We start from the raw sequence: 21009 nt of genomic DNA on the forward strand, positions 1-21009 counted from the left end.
GCGGCTGTAAAGTGTGACATCCAGGGGTGGGATCCGACTGGTGTAACTACCAGTTCGGTGATTTACGATTTGCGTGGTTGAAAAAGCAGGAAATAAAGGTCAGGTAAGAGCCCAGGCGGGCGGGTGGGCCAAAACAGCAGCAGACTTAGAACCAGTTCTATGTCTGCTGCTCTTCAGAGCTACTGGTTCTACAGAGCCGGACAGAACCGGTAGAATCCCACCCCTGGTGACATCACATGAATGTTTTTATAACATCAACCCATAATATGACAATACAGAATGGAATGTAAGCCATAATTAAACAGAAACACAAAAAGGTTCTAAAAACCCATAGTTTACATAAAATAAATCAATTGTTCAAAAGTAGTTTATAACCATAAAAATAATACAATCGCTGTTGCATTGTACAGTTCAACTTGTTCTCTGTGTCAAAATCAATTTCTTACAGTATGTTTAATCTTAGGTTGGTGAGAACATAAATAAGAATTTCACTCATTTTGTGGGTAGGTGGCATTCAGAAAAGGTGGAGATTACTGTACTTTCCTCTTTCTCAAAATAAACCATTTCTATCATCAGTTTTCATATATTCTGAAATTGTTGAAAACCTGCTGATACTACTAGACTATATTTAAACTCAATTTGTTTCCACCAATGACAGTAACAATTTAATTGAATTTAAATAAACTTTGAGAAAATATATTCAACATGACTTAGACAAAATTACATTACATATTTCGTTAATTGGTTTTATACCCCACCTTTAGTAGTTACAAATGTGTGAATGATTCTGGGCAGCTAACACTGCATAACAAGACAATTTATAATAAGCATCAATAAACAATCCTATTAAAAATTGTGGTGGCAGCCATGAGCACGGCTCAATAAACAATAAAATTAACAATAACAATAAAACAATAATCACAGGCTTTCCAAAAACCCAGCAATTTAATATTGGGGTAATTTGATATGCAGGCAATATGGAAGAAAATACCCATTTCTAGGACCCACTAGTTGTCAATCCGTGGAACTTTTCCGGTCAGATCTTATGGAATCAACAGAAATAACATGAGAGCTGCAGCCCCACAAATATTCATAAATTCAATGGAAGCTACTGCAGATCATGAAGCCGAGGTATAACATGTATGTACTAAGGTGTATCATAACTTCCTACATGAACTAGCTGCACCTTCTAAATGTTCCTTGGGGCAGTCCCATTTAGAACACATTGCGATAATATACTCAGAAGATTATCTCAAGACAAAAGTGAGCCTAACCCAGGGTGGGCAAACTGCGGCCAGCGGGCCACATCCGACCCGTTGGTCTTTTTATGTGGCCCGCGAAGATTGGTCCATGATGTAACCACGGCCACTTTTTGGCTGCTTTCAGGCAGCGTTGAGAGGAGGTGGTTGAGGCGGAGGCGGGTGGTGGAGAGCAAGTAGGGCGCCTGGCGGGCTTGTCAGGCAGAGCAGGAAACGGGGGCAGGAGCCCGGCGGAGGCGAAGAGAGCTGAAACCTGTTGAGGTCTCGTCGCAGTCCCTTCAGCGGGGAGAGAAGCTGCCGAGCCGAGAGGAGCGCGGGATGCTGCGGCTCGACTCCTGCCCCTCCATCGTGACTGCGGAGAAGGAGCCCTGAGCGCTGCTCTCGCGGCCACCACCGGCAGAGCCCAGCTTCATTTCGCCTGAGCCACGTTTGATTTGGAAGGGGCGTGGGAGGCAGCACCAAAGGAGCACTCTGGGGTTCGGCCAACCACCCGCTAATTGGTGGTTCACAGTTTATCCGTGGGCACCGGAGGAGTTATGTTTTGGGGGTGGGCATTTATTTATTTTTATCTTATAAGTGGCCAACTTTTGTAAGCTGAGGGGTACATTCATACACACACATACACACATACACACACACAGTCATTTATTCGTAGGGGAAGAATCTGTCTATCTATCTATCTATCTATCTATCTATCTATCTATCTATCTATGTTGTGCAAATTTAACTATGACGCCAAACTTGAGTTTTGGAGGATGTCTCGGAGAAAAAAATAGTTATTTTTCCCTACCCGAGTACGGCAGGCGTCTCTCCCGCTTAAAAACAAAACTCTTTCCTCCTCGCTTTGAAAAGGGAACTGTTAACAAATGCAGTTTTTATATGTATCGTATCTTGTGCTGACCCGGCCCGTCCGTCAAATTTTAAAAGTCAATGCGGCCCCGAGCCAAAAAGTTTGCCCACCCCCTGGCCTAATCAGTGTTTTCTGACCCAGTAAATGCTGTAACTGGCATACAGCATGTTGTGTTCTGACCACAGCAGCCACTTGTTCTTTAAACAGAACAACAGAATAACAGAGTTGGAAGGGTATTCTAGTCCAACCCCCTGCTTAGCCAGGAGACCCTATACCATTTCAGAAAAATGGTTGTCCAATCTCTTCTTAAAAATTTCCAGTGTTGGAGCATCCACAACTTCTGGAGGCAAGTCGTTCCACTGATTGATTGTTCTCAATGTCAGGAAATGTCTCCTTAGTTCTAGGTTGCTTCTCTCTTTGATTAATTTCCACCCATGGCTTCTTGTCCTGTCTTCAGATGAGCCAGGAGAACCTCCAAACTGCACACCACTCCTGTCTGGAGTAGTGTAACCTCATCCAGAACTAAAAATAAAATACCATTAGATCCAAGAGGATCTAAAACTCAGTCATCCAGTTTTGCTAGGATTGAGCTGAGTCCATTTCTTTCCAATCCAGCCCCCACAGTATCACTTGGTCAGTCCAGGGCAAAGATAAAGCAAGGTATCATCAGCACTGATATTTCACCTCGGGCCACTAAATTATCTCATTCAATGGCTTTATGTAGATTTTTTTTAATCTTTCTCTTATTTTTTTAAATAGCATATCATTTTCCTAAAGTGCCAGTTATCATAGTGAATTATGTGTCTTACTCCACATCTAATACCATATCTGCTGTCAAAATTAGCCTCAGAAACTATGTTTAATTCATAACCTTATATATTTTATTTGCCTTAAAACAGATAATTAGAAGACAATTATAAAAGCAAAATGTGTTACCTCCTTTTCATGCATTCGGAACAGTGCTTGTTCATCTCGAGAAGTGCTGTTTTTCCCCAAACCTAACTTGGGTGACATCTATTATAAAAAATAATATTTTGTATTTAACACCAGTGTTAACACAGAGAAAAAATATTATAACAAGACAACCAGGCGAACACTACATACCAATGAGAGGGGCATAGGTTTCTCACGTAAATATCTAGGATTTTCGAGCTGAAAAAGATACATTAAAAGAGAATGAAGACTTTCTGAATTGATAAAGTCTAGAAGAAGACGATTAAAGGGTTTGTGCTTAGTTTATGATAGAGACATCTTTTTAAAAATCTCATACTAGATTCAAGAAACTAACAGCTTAGCTGTAAGAATCATAGTCCCTCAAGCAAATCTTCAAAAAGTTACTGTGAAGTAAAGAGGAAAAGTGAGATATAAATAGAATGAAAAAAAGCTTATTTTTAAAACAGCGATGAAGAAAGGGAGAGGGAGAGAGACAGAGAATATCACAATATGGGAAATACTCCTAAAGAATATTTTGAGAAACAACATTTTAACATTCATATATTTATCTAATTTTTCTCTGGCTTTTCTTATCCTTCAACTCTGTTAACCAGGCAACATCTCTGTGGTACAACTGAAAGACTATGAATAATAGTTCATAGCGAGTATATCTGTCAGCTCATAGAACTATTCTTTTTACATCTTTGTTAAACAGGCCAATAATTTTATTTAAACATCAAGCCCACTGTTTCATTTGTTGAAACAGTACAATTATGCAAATACACATTGATGCAACTAACACCTTTAGCATCTAAAAATGTTTACTTATTTGTTATTTTTAAAAAGTAAATTAGCAATTCTGGATAATTTCCAATATATACAAACAAATGTTATATACAGACAAAAACAAGACCATTTCAAAGTGCTATTGCCTGAGAGGTCAATCTATAGTTGATTCATAGTAGTACTGGTAATTTTGACATTTTAGCTTTTGGTTTTGGTTTTCAATATATCAATATCAGCAACTAGACATCCCAAATATATTAATTTAGCTGCATCACAAACATTATTCGTTCACTACATTCCAATTCTCAGCTTTTCCTCAATAGTTGAGATCCGTCCTTTTTTTTTTGTAACAGTGACATGTCATGTTACAGAAATTAATTAACCTGACTGCGGTTGTCACCTATGAATGGACTGCCTATAGACATAGATTTTGTTAGGAGAATTATAATGAACCATGGGACTCATTTATACAAAATACAGTTGGTTTAAAATGTGATAGCTACAGTATTTAAATGTATTAGAAATATATATGTATTTGAATAATGATTGCACTGGGTAGCTATTTACTTATTTATTTTTTATTTACTATGAAATGTATATGCTACCCATCTCACCAAGCTACCCTCTAGGCAGATTAAAACAAGTAAAAGGAACAGAATAAAACATTAAAATATTACAGTAATTACCATTAAAATTAACCTTAACATAGACAAAGATGGTAAGAAAGGGAGCAAGATACATTGGGTGGAGGTAGAGTATTTTAATCCATTAGCCACCCTTCAATATGACACATCCCAATTGTCAGAGCCAGGATTTCAGGTCTTTTGGGAAGGCCAAGATGATGGGTGCAGATCTATACACAGAACTGTAACTATTTATAGTTAAAATGATATAGAATACTATTTTTCTCGTTACATTTATTCACTTTTTCTTTTACAAAAATCACACTTTCTTTATTTTTTCTTTAACAATAAATGCATTCTTATCTTAGGACTTCTTTTCATTTCTTTATTATTTTAAAAGCAATAAAATAATAAATTAAAATGTTTCGGAAATTAATATTAATCATAACAGCAAGAACCCATTGACTTTCAAGAAAAATATGATGGATAATGTAATAAAGCTTCATGAAATTTTCCCTTGGAATTATTTTTAAAAACATGCATAATATTGATAAAATAATTGCATTTATTTTTACCCTATGGGCAGATTTTATGTTTATTTATGTAAATTTATTATTGACATAATTTATATTCTGCTCAATTTTAAATACTCCAGGAAGCTCATATAAACATTATAAATATCCTAAAACAGTCAATTTAAAACAACAAATATAATTAAAACATAATTAGAAATTTGAAATAACCCACTTGAGTCCCTTAGGCCCCAGAAGCAAAGAATTTTTACTACCTTTCTGAATTTTAAAAGTGCCTTAAGGAATTAGAATACTACAGAGTGAGAGAGATATTGTAAATAAACCAACAAGCAGTGATTCAGCACTTCTGACTCTTAAAAGTCCCAAAGGAGGAGTCCCCAAACTTGGCAACTTTAAGAGTTGTGGACTTCAGCTCCCAGAATTCCTCAGCCAACCTCTCCTCCAAAAACAGTCTGCCTGTCCTATGTGGGCAGGTAGACTGTTTTTGAAGGAGAGGGTTCCCTAATAACATAGGTCCTAGTCATGTAAGATTATATCAGAGGTCAAGCATTTTGAACTGTATGTATAAACATACTAACAAATGCCAAGCCCATAATATAGACGTAACACTACCAAAATGGCTGTAACCTACCAGCAGAGTGACTGCCACATTCTCCATAAGCTTAAGCTTCCAGGTAATCTTCAAGCTGAATACATTTCAACAATCCAATCTCAGCATAACATTATTCTTACAAAAATGTCCCATTCCAAAGGAAGTGTAACTGACACAGCATTTGGACAAAGTCTTCCCTGTCCACAGTTTCTATTTTCAGTTCAAGAAGTAGTTGTGAATCCAGTAGAACATTTAAATCATTAACTCCTAGGACAGGGCTGTCAAACTGGCGGCCCATGGGCCAGATGCATCACATGCAGGCCACAGCCACCCCAGCTCTGTGAATGGGAAAAAGTTGCAAAAGTCACGTTGACAGCAATGTGACGCAGTGAGTTTGACACCTGTGCTCTAGGAAAGAGCTTAACACCATCCAGAGCTTGCATAGGGCCAACACCACAACCAACATCTGATGTCTTCTACATAAATAGCACCCATCAATACTGAAGAATCTTTAACCAAAGATAGAAGGAAACATGTTTCTTTTAGCAAAACTTTGCTGGAGTATACTACCTGCACATAAGTTATCATACTCATATACTGTTTGTAAAGAAAAAAAGAGCAGTTAAGGTTAAAGATTATCTTCTTAATATTTTTTTTTCTAAAAATGAAGGTGAATGTAGCTCAGGGCTGAAATGAGGGATCTTTGTGTTCTCTGAGCTTGGTTGTTTTCTTGCAAGATGTTATATTACCCAAAGTAGGTAACATTATCAATGCCAGCAAGCACTCCTCATTTTAGAAAATACAATTAACTACTCCATTCATAACTGAATTATGTTCAAATAGAATCATTACATTCAAGCTAAAAGTCTAAAACAGGAGTTGTAACTTTTGTATGCTACCCAGCTCTGAGGATGTTGCATGTTTAAACTTGGATCAGGCACTTCCCCATTCAAAAATGGGGCACACAATTTGCAAGTTTTCTGGGACTCATACTGCTTGATGAGCAGGAAGGCCACTGCACAATTTTGACCTAATACACCAATTGGGCCCTTCCCTGGATAGAGAAGCTTTCCCTAGATAGAGAAGGTAGCGAACAATCATTCTCAACCAGGTCACTTCAGCTTGGCATATGCTTTCTACAAGGGGCTGTTGTTGAAAACTACCCAAAAGCTTCAACTGGTCCAGAATGAGGCAGCATGGGCTTGTAACACTTCTGCTCCATGAGTGAATTGGTTGGCAGCTTGTTTCCAAGTGTGATTCAAGTTGCTTGTTATTACTCATGGCAGAGGACCCAACTACCCAAGGGACTAACTAACTTCCCTAGTATTTGCCCAACAACTTCAGTCCAACAAGCATGGCAAGTTCTTGGTGCCTTTGATGAAACAATACCATCTACTGAGATCCTGAAACCACCCTCTGAAATCAGGTTCCCTCAAAGATCCAGGTGGCTCCTATCCTATTGAAGTTCATGGGACCTTAAAAACCTGGCTCTTTTTTGGCTAGAAATATTTGATATTTTTAAAGATTTTTGTATTCCATCCAAAGTCATTAGAAGTTATGTAGTATATGCCTTGAATAAATAACTAAAAGACACATTTCAAGATTCTAGAAACTTATTTAGTTCCTATTGTAAGCTATCCAACAGTAGAAAAATCTAAGTAATTTGACCAACAAACTGACTGCAGAGGCACAGGCAAGGACATCTACCAAACCATTTATTTTGGCATTAGGCTATGTAGCACTTCAGGTTTGAAAGCAAAGAGATGCTTTAGAGTTCACAGGGCTACAAATGTAGGACCTTTCTGAAACTTCTTAAATAGTTGTGCCAATTCCTGAAATGACATAACTATTTGACAGGAGCAAAAACAGTGATTTTCAGAGGGGAAAAAACTCTCCCCCACATACAAACATAGCCTCTCATCATATGAAACACATGAAAGCAACAAAAATCCATCATCCTGTATCTTTCCAATCTTATGTGATATTATCCACAACTCTCTGCAGTTCCACTGACCTTTTAATTTCCTGTTCCCACCATCTAACAAACACTTTTCTTACATGGGTTTTGAAAGAGATTAGATATATTTGATGTACAAATAGCTACTAGTCATGACAGTTATATACAACCTGCAAAATAAATCACAGTGTATCTCTGAATACCAGATGGTGAAATACAGAAATAAATCTGTTGCTGTATATCTTGCTGATGGATTTCCTAGAAACACCTAGATGGACACTTGTGGAAAATAAAGTTTTGGATTCTTAAATATCTTTTAAAACACCAAGATTTGCTTTAGTTTCTTTCCAACTCATTTTAGAATATCCTATGCAAAGTCATGCTACACATACTGAATGCAGGGATTAAATGATTATCATTCTGAAATCAAAAAAGAAATGAAGAAAAAAACCAGAATTTACCCCAAGATTCCAACTGTTGAGACGAGCTTCAAAGTCACTGTCATCAAAAGAAGTTTTTCTTCTATAACAATCTCCCTGAAACATTCAATTTTTAAATAAAATGTTTTAGTGCAAATATGGAAAAACAGAAAAATTAGGAGAAAACATGTGTATTATATACACGTTTCTGTACATATTACTATGTAATTTCTTAATATAAATCAGCAATTATTTCCACATAAATGGTAGTAATGGCAGGGAAGAATTACTTAGCATATGCAGGCCTCTCTGGGGAACCTTTGCATCAAAAAATTATTTATAAAGGCTCTGAAAAAAATGGGAGAAAATTCTGGGAATTTAGTCAATTAAGTTGAGGAAAACTATATAATTTCTTCTTTGTCTTTTCATACCATGTTATTTATTAAGCTATTAAGACATTTGATGCAAAATTAATTATTCAAAACCAACATCTTCAAATGTCTATTGCTAAGAAGAGGCCAAAAAAGCCTAAATACTTTAGAGTTGACTAAATACTTTAGTGTTGAAAAATAAAATTATATGCTACCTGTTTCTCATATTCTTTATTAGGTCCAACTCAGCATTTGTTTGCAAAAACTGTAGTAGTTTAAGATACATTGCAATATACTATACTATAAACATACATCATATATACATACATTTTTGACATCATTTCTGCCTTTTTTCTGTTTTAACTGCTTGCGTGTTTACATTCATTTTTTGCACTTTGAAACTTAAAGAAAACTGGTTACTGAAAATATGGAAAAAACCTTACCCTTGTATTTGATGAATACGTCTCATCTTCTGACAAATGAGGAGGACTCGTAGAATGTGACCTTAAGGCTAGTTTTCCATTACAGGTATATTGTTCTCTATAATAAATAGCAATAAACAGAACATACTGAAAAACCTGTCTTCTCAACAGTTCCTTAATATTTTTTTTCTTTCTTTATATTTCTACCTTGCCTTTCTATTCCAATACTATTATATGAATTTTCAAAAGGCACAAGACATAGAACAATTAAATCTATTGTCATAATAAACCAACAAGAAGGTGAGGCAATATAGAATTAAACATTGTACCAGTCAGACTTTGATCTCCTAACCCTTTTGAAAAGCAGCTTGTCTATATAGTTTATATTTGCTTCCTAAAAATATACGTGGTCCTCACATTATCAACCGGTCAAAGTTATGACAGCCCCCCACAAAAGCTTCTTAAGATCATGTTCTGGAGTTCCATTGATTGCACAACATGAGGTCACATGACCACATTTTGGATGCTTGGCAATCAAATCATCTTTATGGCTGGTTTAAGTGGTCCAAGGTCACATGACAATAATTTACACTTGTTTGCCAGTGTAGGAAGTTAGCACCCATCCCTCTTATAGAAAAATGAAATATTTTAGGATATACTACAAAGGCAGAATATTTCACCTAAAAAGAAAAGTAGAAACTCAAAGAGGCAGAAACTCTCTCTCTCTCTCTCTCTCTCTCTCTCTCTCTCTCACACACACACACACACACACACACACCTTTGCTAATAGGGTATTACTCTGGCCTGGGCCAGTCTATTTTACATAACTAAGATCTACTCCAGGTACAGCCATAATAGGGATTGCCCAAAGCCCTTTTATTACATCATCATCCAGCAAGGCTCAACCAAACCTGGGACTCAGGACAGCCTACAGAGTTGCCCCTACATGGCCCCATGGGAGTCTGACAACCAATCAGAATACAAGCTCAAATTCAAATCGCAACAGAGGGCATAAAACCAAGGGTCTCTCAGCATCTTGGTCTTTTTCCTTCTTCTCCTTCACCCAACATCTTGAAGCATGTGATCGTCCTTCTCACTTTGGAGCTCCAAGCCATGTGTCCTGTCCACCATTAAACCATCTTTCTGAACAGCCTCCATGTTTCCAGTGTCTTTTTCCTCACTTGGAACTGAACCCAGAAGATATTTCTTCCAACACCAGCTTTTGACTTTTCAGCCAGTTTCCAACAAAAAAGGCCCATATAAAAACATGGATTTGCTTAACAACTGTGTTCACTTAACAACTGCTGCAAAAAACTCATAACTTCAGGTACAATCATGTTGGTACCTCAACTTACGATCATCATGACTTATGATGGAAATTCCAGACTCCATTATGATGGTAAATCAAAGATTCCCTGTAAATTCACTTTAGCAACCCTTAACAAATTACAAATTTTAAGCATAAAAAGGGGAATATAATATTCAAAAAAGGAGAAAGAAAATACTTACTAGAGCTTCTAGAATGTTAAATCATAGTTCACCAAACCCCAAAAGGGAACTTTTTCCATTTTAATTACAATAAAACCTATGGTGGAAAATCTATTTTGTTTACCTTGTTGCCTTCAGGAATGTCCTAGAGAGCATAGAAGCCACCACATTCTTTAATAGAAGACAGATCTTTGATTTGATCTAACAAAGATCTCATGTAATAATGAATTTTTAATCATAACATAAATCAATGTATCATTTTTCTATCTTTCTTTTCAGTCTACCAAAAATGAATGTTCTTCTTTTTCATCACATTAGAATTCAATTTTTTACTCTAAAGTTACCAAATTTGTTCTTTTAGAAAAATAAAGCTACCATTTTTAATATTTTCATAATTTAAAAAGTTACCCTATCTTAATATCAATTGTTACCCCAATTTAGGGGAGTTGCAATTCTGGCACATCTGGAGTTCGCGGAAGCCTCACTTGGCAAAACCCATTGGGGATACAACAGCTGCAGAAGGACTTCCGAACTATGGATGCACGAGCTAAGGAGCAGGATTCTTGAAATTCTTAATTTGCTGTTTACATGAGACCGGGGCTCGTTCGGCGGGAGGACGGGCCCACCATGAGCAACAAGAAACAGAAGAAGAGGGAGCGTCCTCTTTCAGCTACACAGTCCGTATGCAACCCTAGCAAACAACTTAAAATGGATGACTTTTTAAATGATATTCAGTCAACGGTCGTAAGTAATAAATTATCATCCTCACTTATTAGCCTTTCTAACAGATATGATCCACTGGAATGGGACTTACAAGCTGAGGTAGAGAGCTCATAGTTTCCGGACATTTCTGCTTCTTTATCAGGGGAGTCTTCCCTCTTTCAAACATCAGCTGTCGGTGTTGCCGCTGAGGGTTTGTTGCAACAAGAGTATGGGAAATTACAAAATAAAAACTTTTTTGATTTTATATCTAGGCAATGCATGCTGACGGCACAGACAGTGCTGACTACTTTTGAGCTTTTAACTGAGGTCAATAATAAAGTGGACTCATTAAAAGAGTCAATTGTTAAGTTTGCTGATCCAAAGATGGACGGCTAACTTGGGTTTCATTAAAAGTATAAAAAACTTGTCATGTGATCTACTCCCTCACCTAGAGGTGCATGCTAAGCAAGGTTCTCTCTCCCAAGAAGTCTCCGATAAAAGCACACAAGTTTTAACTGTTATCTACGGCGGCATCAGATTACCTTACAAATTTTAAATAACCAAGCGAATAAAGGGAAGTGGGGATTTAGAAATGCGGTTATTCTTTCCCTTAGCCGGCTTCTTCGCTGTGAAAGGCAGCTGGTGGATTTGCAGAGGGTGGAATGGCTTCCCTCCAGAGGGCTTTTAAACTTATTTTGTTGACTTTTAAACAACCCACTATAGCCAGTATGGTGTTTAAAATGAATTCCTTCCTTAGTGAATTTCCAACTCAGCATTTGTTTGCAAAAACTGTAGTAGTTTAAGATACATTGCAATATACTATACTATAAACATACATCATATATACATACATTTTTGACATCATTTCTGCCTTTTTTCTGTTTTAACTGCTTGCGTGTTTACATTCATTTTTTGCACTTTGAAACTTAAAGAAAACTGGTTACTGAAAATATGGAAAAAACCTTACCCTTGTATTTGATGAATACGTCTCATCTTCTGACAAATGAGGAGGACTCGTAGAATGTGACCTTAAGGCTAGTTTTCCATTACAGGTATATTGTTCTCTATAATAAATAGCAATAAACAGAACATACTGAAAAACCTGTCTTCTCAACAGTTCCTTAATATTTTTTTTCTTTCTTTATATTTCTACCTTGCCTTTCTATTCCAATACTATTATATGAATTTTCAAAAGGCACAAGACATAGAACAATTAAATCTATTGTCATAATAAACCAACAAGAAGGTGAGGCAATATAGAATTAAACATTGTACCAGTCAGACTTTGATCTCCTAACCCTTTTGAAAAGCAGCTTGTCTATATAGTTTATATTTGCTTCCTAAAAATATACGTGGTCCTCACATTATCAACCGGTCAAAGTTATGACAGCCCCCACAAAAGCTTCTTAAGATCATGTTCTGGAGTTCCATTGATTGCACAACATGAGGTCACATGACCACATTTTGGATGCTTGGCAATCAAATCATCTTTATGGCTGGTTTAAGTGGTCCAAGGTCACATGACAATAATTTACACTTGTTTGCCAGTGTAGGAAGTTAGCACCCATCCCTCTTATAGAAAAATGAAATATTTTAGGATATACTACAAAGGCAGAATATTTCACCTAAAAAGAAAAGTAGAAACTCAAAGAGGCAGAAACTCTCTCTCTCTCTCTCTCTCTCTCTCTCTCTCTCTCTCTCTCTCACACACACACACACACACACACACACACACCTTTGCTAATAGGGTATTACTCTGGCCTGGGCCAGTCTATTTTACATAACTAAGATCTACTCCAGGTACAGCCATAATAGGGATTGCCCAAAGCCCTTTTATTACATCATCATCCAGCAAGGCTCAACCAAACCTGGGACTCAGGACAGCCTACAGAGTTGCCCCTACATGGCCCCATGGGAGTCTGACAACCAATCAGAATACAAGCTCAAATTCAAATCGCAACAGAGGGCATAAAACCAAGGGTCTCTCAGCATCTTGGTCTTTTTCCTTCTTCTCCTTCACCCAACATCTTGAAGCATGTGATCGTCCTTCTCACTTTGGAGCTCCAAGCCATGTGTCCTGTCCACCATTAAACCATCTTTCTGAACAGCCTCCATGTTTCCAGTGTCTTTTTCCTCACTTGGAACTGAACCCAGAAGATATTTCTTCCAACACCAGCTTTTGACTTTTCAGCCAGTTTCCAACAAAAAGGCCCATATAAAAACATGGATTTGCTTAACAACTGTGTTCACTTAACAACTGCTGCAAAAAACTCATAACTTCAGGTACAATCATGTTGGTACCTCAACTTACGATCATCATGACTTATGATGGAAATTCCAGACTCCATTATGATGGTAAATCAAGGATTCCCTGTAAATTCACTTTAGCAACCCTTAACAAATTACAAATTTTAAGCATAAAAAGGGGAATATAATATTCAAAAAAGGAGAAAGAAAATACTTACTAGAGCTTCTAGAATGTTAAATCATAGTTCACCAAACCCCAAAAGGGAGCTTTTTCCATTTTAATTACAATAAAACCTATGGTGGAAAATCTATTTTGTTTACCTTGTTGCCTTCAGGAATGTCCTAGAGAGCATAGAAGCCACCACATTCTTTAATAGAAGACAGATCTTTCATTTGATTTAACAAAGATCTCATGTAATAATGAATTTTTAATCATAACATAAATCAATGTATCATTTTTCTATCTTTCTTTTCAGTCTACCAAAAATGAATGTTCTTCTTTTTCATCACATTAGAATTCAATTTTTTACTCTAAAGTTACCAAATTTGTTCTTTTAGAAAAATAAAGCTACCATTTTTAATATTTTCATAATTTAAAAAGTTACCCTATCTTAATATCAATTGTTACCCCAATTTAGGGGAGTTGCAATTCTGGCACATCTGGAGTTCGCGGAAGCCTCACTTGGCAAAACCCATTGGGGATACAACAGCTGCAGAAGGACTTCCGAACTATGGATGCACGAGCTAAGGAGCAGGATTCTTGAAATTCTTAATTTGCTGTTTACATGAGACCGGGGCTCGTTCGGGCGGGAGGACGGGCCCACCATGAGCAACAAGAAACAGAAGAAGAGGGAGCGTCCTCTTTCAGCTACACAGTCCGTATGCAACCCTAGCAAACAACTTAAAATGGATGACTTTTTAAATGATATTCAGTCAACGGTCGTAAGTAATAAATTATCATCCTCACTTATTAGCCTTTCTAACAGATATGATCCACTGGAATGGGACTTACAAGCTGAGGTAGAGAGCTCATAGTTTCCGGACATTTCTGCTTCTTTATCAGGGGAGTCTTCCCTCTTTCAAACATCAGCTGTCGGTGTTGCCGCTGAGGGTTTGTTGCAACAAGAGTATGGGAAATTACAAAATAAAAACTTTTTTGATTTTATATCTAGGCAATGCATGCTGACGGCACAGACAGTGCTGACTACTTTTGAGCTTTTAACTGAGGTCAACAATAAAGTGGACTCATTAAAAGAGTCAATTGTTAAGTTTGCTGATCCAAAGATGGACGCTAACTTGGGTTTCATTAAAAGTATAAAAAACTTGTCATGTGATCTACTCCCTCACCTAGAGGTGCATGCTAAGCAAGGTTCTCTCTCCCAAGAAGTCTCCGATAAAAAGCACACAAGTTTTAACTGTTATCTACGGCGGCATCAGATTACCTTACAAATTTTAAATAACCAAACGAATAAAGGGAAGTGGGGATTTAGAAATGCGGTTATTCTTTCCCTTAGCCGGCTTCTTCGCTGTGAAAGGCAGCTGGTGGATTTGCAGAGGGTGGAATGGCTTCCCTCCAGAGGGGCTTTTAAACTTATTTTGTTGACTTTTAAACAACCCACTATAGCCAGTATGGTGTTTAAAATGAATTCCTTCCTTAGTGAATTTGGAATTTTTCCTACTTGCGTGTTTACTAAGGAGGGTATTAGTCCTTTAATAACTCATATTGGCAAGAAGAGCACTGCTTTCCGCAAGCTTAATTGCAACGATTTTAAAGCTGTTAACTCTAAGGATGTTATCTCTCCTGCACCCTTGAGAAGTGGCAACTTGAAAAATCAACCTCCTATCCGGCAGCGTACTGAGATACTGGAGTCAAGCCTGATTAATTCTTTTTGTACTTTGCCAGAGTTAGAACAAGCGGGCATCATTAAAAGATTAGACGACCTGAAGGATCTTTTAGAAGTCACACGTAAAGCTGCAAAACCTTCCATAGAATTTGCTATCCTGGTTGCAGATGTTATTAATGCTCTTTCTGAGAATTCTGATGAAATTCCTCTTATATAGATGCTGCAAATAATAACTCTGTAAAAGAGGTGTACAGGCAAGAAGAAAGGAGTGGTTGCTCAATTACTGTGGAACAACAAATAGAACAACAAATAGAAGATGACCTTGGAGTAGGTGTTGAACTGCATCATAAGGAGGTTCCCACCTGCTCGTTGCTACTCCCTTTGGTCTCGGACACTATCCCACTGGGCCAACCTACAATGATACCTTTGCAACAGGTTGTTGGCCCTCAGAAGCATTTGGAGTCTGTTTACCAATTTGGCAGTAGTGAAGGCAAATAAACCAGCGCGTCTTTTTTGACTCTGAGGGAATCTTGGATAATATTACTCCTGTGGGATGACTGGAAAATGTTGGTGTCCCTCCCAATGCTCACATTAATTCCCTCCCTATAATGACAAATGACAAGCAAGTAGATTATTTTCACCTATTGTCCTGGAATATTGCTGGCTGGAAAGCCAGAGCCATGGATGGTGACTTGGAGGATTTCCTGATAAACTTTGATCTTATAGCCCTTCAGGAGACCTGGCTGACCACGGATGAAGAACAGATCCATCTGCCTGGCTTTGATTCGTGGTCTATTCCTTCAGTTAAATCTAAGACTAAAGGAAAGGCCTCTGGAGGCTTGTCAATTTTAGCCAAAGCAGAGTTGGGCTGGCAAGCCCAGAAGCTCGGTTTTGGTGATGCTTCTTCTTCTCATTTAATTGTCAAGTTCTTCTATGGTTCTTTCGGATTGATATTGCTGAATATATATATCCCTCCTCACTACACCCCTTATTATACACCTAATATCCGGGCAAATTTGGAAGAGACAGTTATAAAATTAAATGTCCAACATCCTAACGTTACTATAGTTTTGGCAGGAGATTTTAATGCCAGGGTAGGGGCATCTTTACATAACTTTGTTTATTCTGGTGTTAATCCTGAGGATTATTTACTATCTATTCCTCCCTGGCATTCCAGTGATTACAAAAGAAATATTGCAGGTACACAATTGGTTTCTATGATTTATAACTGTAATCTCTATATTATAGGAGGTAAGGACTATGGTTTTATATATCCTTTTACTTATCACTTAAGTAACTCCAGTAGCGTTCTAGACCATATATGTGTTTCAAGAGATAAGCTTGAGAGGTTCGCAGATATACAAGTCCACATGAGGGAAGGTAGTAATCACCAACCAATTTCAGTTTTATTTCAAGGCAGTTCAGATATACGGAGATAATATTATGGCCCATTATGACGATCTATGTCATTCTCTGAAGAAAGTTCTTACTGTCAAACTTCCGATAAGAAACCGCCAACAAGTTGGAGTTAGCTGGTTTGATTCTGACTGTTCGTACAGTAGAAAATATTTGAGAGCTGCAATGCGTAGGGTTCAGTGATGTCCCACCTCAAAAAACTATAGCAACATGTTGAAAATTAGGCGCGATTATAAGAAATTGATAGCATCTAAGAATGCTTCCTTTAGAACTAAATTATGGTCGGACTTGGAAATTTGGGCAAAAGGGTCAAATTCAGCTTTCTTTTGGAATGTTGTCTCAGGTATATTGAAGGAATGTAAATTTTATTTTGATACCCCCATTCCTGCTTCAACGTGCGAGAATTTTTATTCTAATCTTCTTTTTAAACCCAATCAGGACTCTATGCATACCCAAAGCAATGATTTATTAACTTTAGAAAATCTCCCTATCTGGCCCCCTGTTTCTGTTTCAGAAATTAAATCCATTATTCGATCATTAAAACCTAATAAGACACCTGAAGATTTTTTGCGCCCGGAATTATTTAAGACTTATATGGACTGGTGGGCGCCCTTTTTAGCAGGGCTATTTACATTTATAAACAATACTGGCCGCATACCTGTGGGTTGGGAAGTGGCCATTATTGTTCCCTTACATAAAAAAGGAGACAGAGGCAATCCAAATAATTGTAGACCAATAAGCCTAATTGGAATGGTTGCTAAAATGTATGCAAAGCATTTGTTGAGCAAAATTGAAATCTGGGTTATGGAGAATAATCTTTTGGCGGAGGAACAAGCAGGCTTTAGACCAGAGCGATCTACCATAGATAATTGTTTCACATTATATAATTTGGTAACAGGGAATTTAAAAATGGGTAAGAAATTATTCACTGCATTTATTGATCTAAGTGCAGCTTTTGATTCATTAAACAGAAATATCTTGTGGAGGAAACTGGTGGACCTGAACATGGAGCCCAGACTCCTTTTTCTGGTTAGGGCCCTTTACTCAAATACCCATGTGAAAATCCGTACTGACGTAAATGGATCCCTGTCTAAGAGCATACCTACCAATATTGGCATAAGACAGGGCTGCATTTTAGCCCCAATGCTTTTCAATCTCTATGTCAATGATTTACCAGGATTCCTGCATGCAGTAGATTTGCATATGCCAAAGATTCTTGATAAATTTATTAATACCTTTTTATATGCCAATGACATGGTATTAATGGCTCATTCACAAATAGGCCTGAGGAGACTGTTGCATAAGCTGAACACCTATTGTACTTTGAATTTCTTAAATATTGATAAAAGCAAATCTAAAGTGTTGGTTTTCAGCACAAAAAGTAGGAAATATAATTGGCAGATTAATGGGGAGTCAATCGAACAAGTAAATTCTTTCACCTACTTAGGAGTGGTCTTTACTAACACAGGATCTTGGTTTAATCACTTTAAAAGTAGTGCATTAAGAGCTGAGATAAGCACCAAAAGATTATATAAATTATTTAACCATAATTACCCAGGCACTTTGACCCCTATGTTGAAAGTATTTAGGGCAAAAATAGTTCCAATGCTGACATATGGTGCAGAACTGTGGGGTTTAAATAAAGCACTTGAACAAACACAGACCCGCTTTTTAAGACACTTATTGGGGACTGATAAGAACACTTCTGCTTCAGCAGTCAAGAGCGGAATTGGGTATCCACTCCTTACATAGCCATTTAATCATTAAAACATTTACATACTGGCTAAAGATACAATCAATGGATTCGGATAGACTTCCCAAACTATGCCTAACTGAACAGTTAAATAAGTTCCAATTTAACTCCTGGGCCAGTCAACTCCATAGAGCCATTTTAAGACATGGGTTTTCTACCCAATATTTATTGTCAAGGGCTTCCCAGGCAAGGGAAATTTTTAAACAGAGAGTCTTGGATATTAGTGCCCAGACTGACATGGAATTATTAGCAAAAAACAGATCTATAAGATGGTTGGCTAAGAATAAAAACATCTTCCAACCTGAAAAATACCTTTCAATGGGTATGTCACAATTATAGAGAAGAGCCTATACCAGAGCCAGATTTGAGTTACTGGATTCCATGTCCAGACATGGGCGCTTCCACCAGGCACCATACCACGAGAGAACCTGCATATGTGGTTCATCTGCCATTAAAGATATTTCCCACATCTTGTTCAACTGCCAAATATATGCCCGCATTAGGCTTAAATATTTATCATTTCTACTGGAAAGAACAGCCCATTGGGAATCAAACCACAGACTGTTATATTTCCTCCGGGCCTCTAATGTACACATCGTTTGTAGGACTGCTAAGTTTATAATCAAGGCAGCGGTCCTAAGAACCCAATATATTGAACAAATTGGTGTATCCTGCAAGGGTGATCTTATCCGATTTTTGACTCCCTGGTTTTCCACATATGTTTTTATTACTGTATTCTTACATGTCTAACTTATCTGTATTTTGTCTTGTTATATATTTATGTTATGCTACTGATAAGGTCTTATGACTATTCAATAAACCTCTTACCATACCATACCCCAATTTCAAAGTAACAAGTCTGGTTTTCATAATCAAGGAAAATAGAACTATTAAAAAGTGTTTTAGTTTTTAGAACCACTGTAATCTCTCCTTTTTCTGCCCCTTCCCCCTTGCAAAGATTTCTAGATAATAAGCCATTCAGCCTTCCACACATTGAAAGCAATGTCATCATGCCAGCAGTGAGAAAGGATCAAGCAAAGGAGAGATCAGAAATCACCTGGTCTCCCTAAAGTCATTCCCACATACAATTACAATCTTTTTCATTCTAGAAAAATAATTTGGGTGAAAAAAGCATTGATTTGTAAAAAATTATTTGGCTGTAATAAAGTGGGAGTAGAAGTGGACTTATGTGTGCTTAAATAAAACGTGTGCTTTTATTGCAGGATTCTTAATTGTCCTTGCATCTATGAACCCATGACAATGCATTAAATTTTTGAAATCTCTCAAGAACTCCAGTCTCAGCTTTTAATGAATCAATACTGAAGTCAATACTGAAATCCCTCTTACTATAAAATTATCTTGTGTGGATTTTTTTTTACTGTTCTTAGTCTTCAATAAATAACCAGGAATATACATAAATGTTAAGAGTTATTATTTTATCAAATTTCCCACGTATAAATATTTATTTATCTTCTTATTTATTTATCTTCTTATTTATTTATCTTTATTTATTTATCTTCCTATGTCAGAATCACTGTGAAGGCTTCCACTTCTTAGTTTTATTAATATCTGGCACAGAAATAAATTTAAATAGACAAACTCAATTTTGCATTACAATAAAATATCTTCCAAAACAAATAAGGCAGCTAATGTTCTATTTATAAGATCCCATAATAGGTATCTTGGAACCACATAATAAAGGTAGACCTCCAGTTACGATCATTTGTTCAGTAACTGTTTGAAATTACGACAATGCTGAACAAAGGGATGTTAAGAGCAGGACTCAAAATTCTGTCTGTTGCAGCACTTCCGCAGTCACATAAACAAAATTCGGTTGCCTGACAACCAGCTCATATTTACGAACAGTTGAAGCATTCTGCAGTTACAATCTCCATTTGCAATCTTCTCTACCAGGTTCCCCCAAACAAAATCAATGAGAAGGTGACAAAGAAGATCATAACCCCTGTGGCCTCTTTGCACTGCCACCTCCTAATTATACACACACTCATACACCATGCCTTCATTCCATGGCCTCCCTGCGATTGCATGTACTCTATGGCAGTGATCCCCAACCTTTTTTATGGCACGGCCCGGTACCGGCATTAGCTGGGCGCCGCCATCTTTTTTTGATGAAAAAGTGCTTCCGGTGACCTCACCGGAAGCACTTTTTCATCAAAAAAAGATGGCGGCGCCAGCGCTTCCGGTGAGCTTTTCCGAGTAGAAATGGCTTTCTACCCGGAAAAGCTCACCGGAAGCGCCTCTTTTTCATCAAAAAAAGATGGCGGCGCCCAGCAAGCCAGCGGCCCGGTAGGACTTGTTCCACGGACCGGTACCGGTCCGCGGACCAGTGGTTGGGGACCCCTGCTCTATGGCCTCTTTCCACAGCCTCACTACAATTGCACACATGCATGCATTTATTATGTGCCTTCTTTCTTCAGTCTTCCTGTGATCATATATATGCACACACATACCCCACACCATCTTTCTACTATCATCCTGTGATGGCATACAGAAACCCGATGCCCTCATTTCTCAGACTTTCTGAACTTGTAGCATACCAAGTACCCCTTGCCCTACTTGTATGTAGCTTGTACTGGGCCTTCCATACCCTCCCCTATGCCCATTCTTCATGTTCCTTAACTGGGACTCCTATTTCCTGCTTAACAACCAACAACAGCAACTAAAGCAATGTGGTACATGTTATTTACAATCATAAACCTACAAAAACTATTTAAAAACAATTTGTATAAGAACATAGTGAAACAGAGTGTATCAGACCAAAACAACTGGTACACAAAAATAATCATGTTGTTT

General features: G+C 37.5%; 1 protein-coding gene across 3 annotated transcripts in view; it reads right to left on the reverse strand.

Moving 5' to 3' along the window:
- Window positions 1-21009, reverse strand: part of CEP112 (centrosomal protein 112) — a 284870-nt gene that overhangs the window by 238292 nt on the left and 25569 nt on the right. The window contains exons 5-8 of one of the 3 annotated variants that reach the window (XM_087956092.1): window positions 11903-11999; window positions 7995-8069; window positions 3214-3261; window positions 3046-3123 (exon numbers count right to left, since the gene is read on the reverse strand). In XM_087956092.1, coding sequence (XP_087812218.1) covers window positions 3046-3123; window positions 3214-3261; window positions 7995-8069; window positions 11903-11999 — 298 coding nt within the window. Of the gene's footprint in view, window positions 1-3045; window positions 3124-3213; window positions 3262-7994; window positions 8070-8766; window positions 8860-11902; window positions 12000-21009 lie in introns of those variants that run through there. The other 2 variants (XM_026678787.2, XM_087956091.1) reach the window with 2 other exon arrangements.

Source organism: Notechis scutatus, chromosome 2, assembly GCF_049901735.1.
Source record: "Notechis scutatus isolate UNSWTSFEM ecotype Mainland chromosome 2, rNotScu1.2, whole genome shotgun sequence".
Taxonomy (NCBI): Eukaryota; Metazoa; Chordata; class Lepidosauria; order Squamata; family Elapidae; genus Notechis; species Notechis scutatus.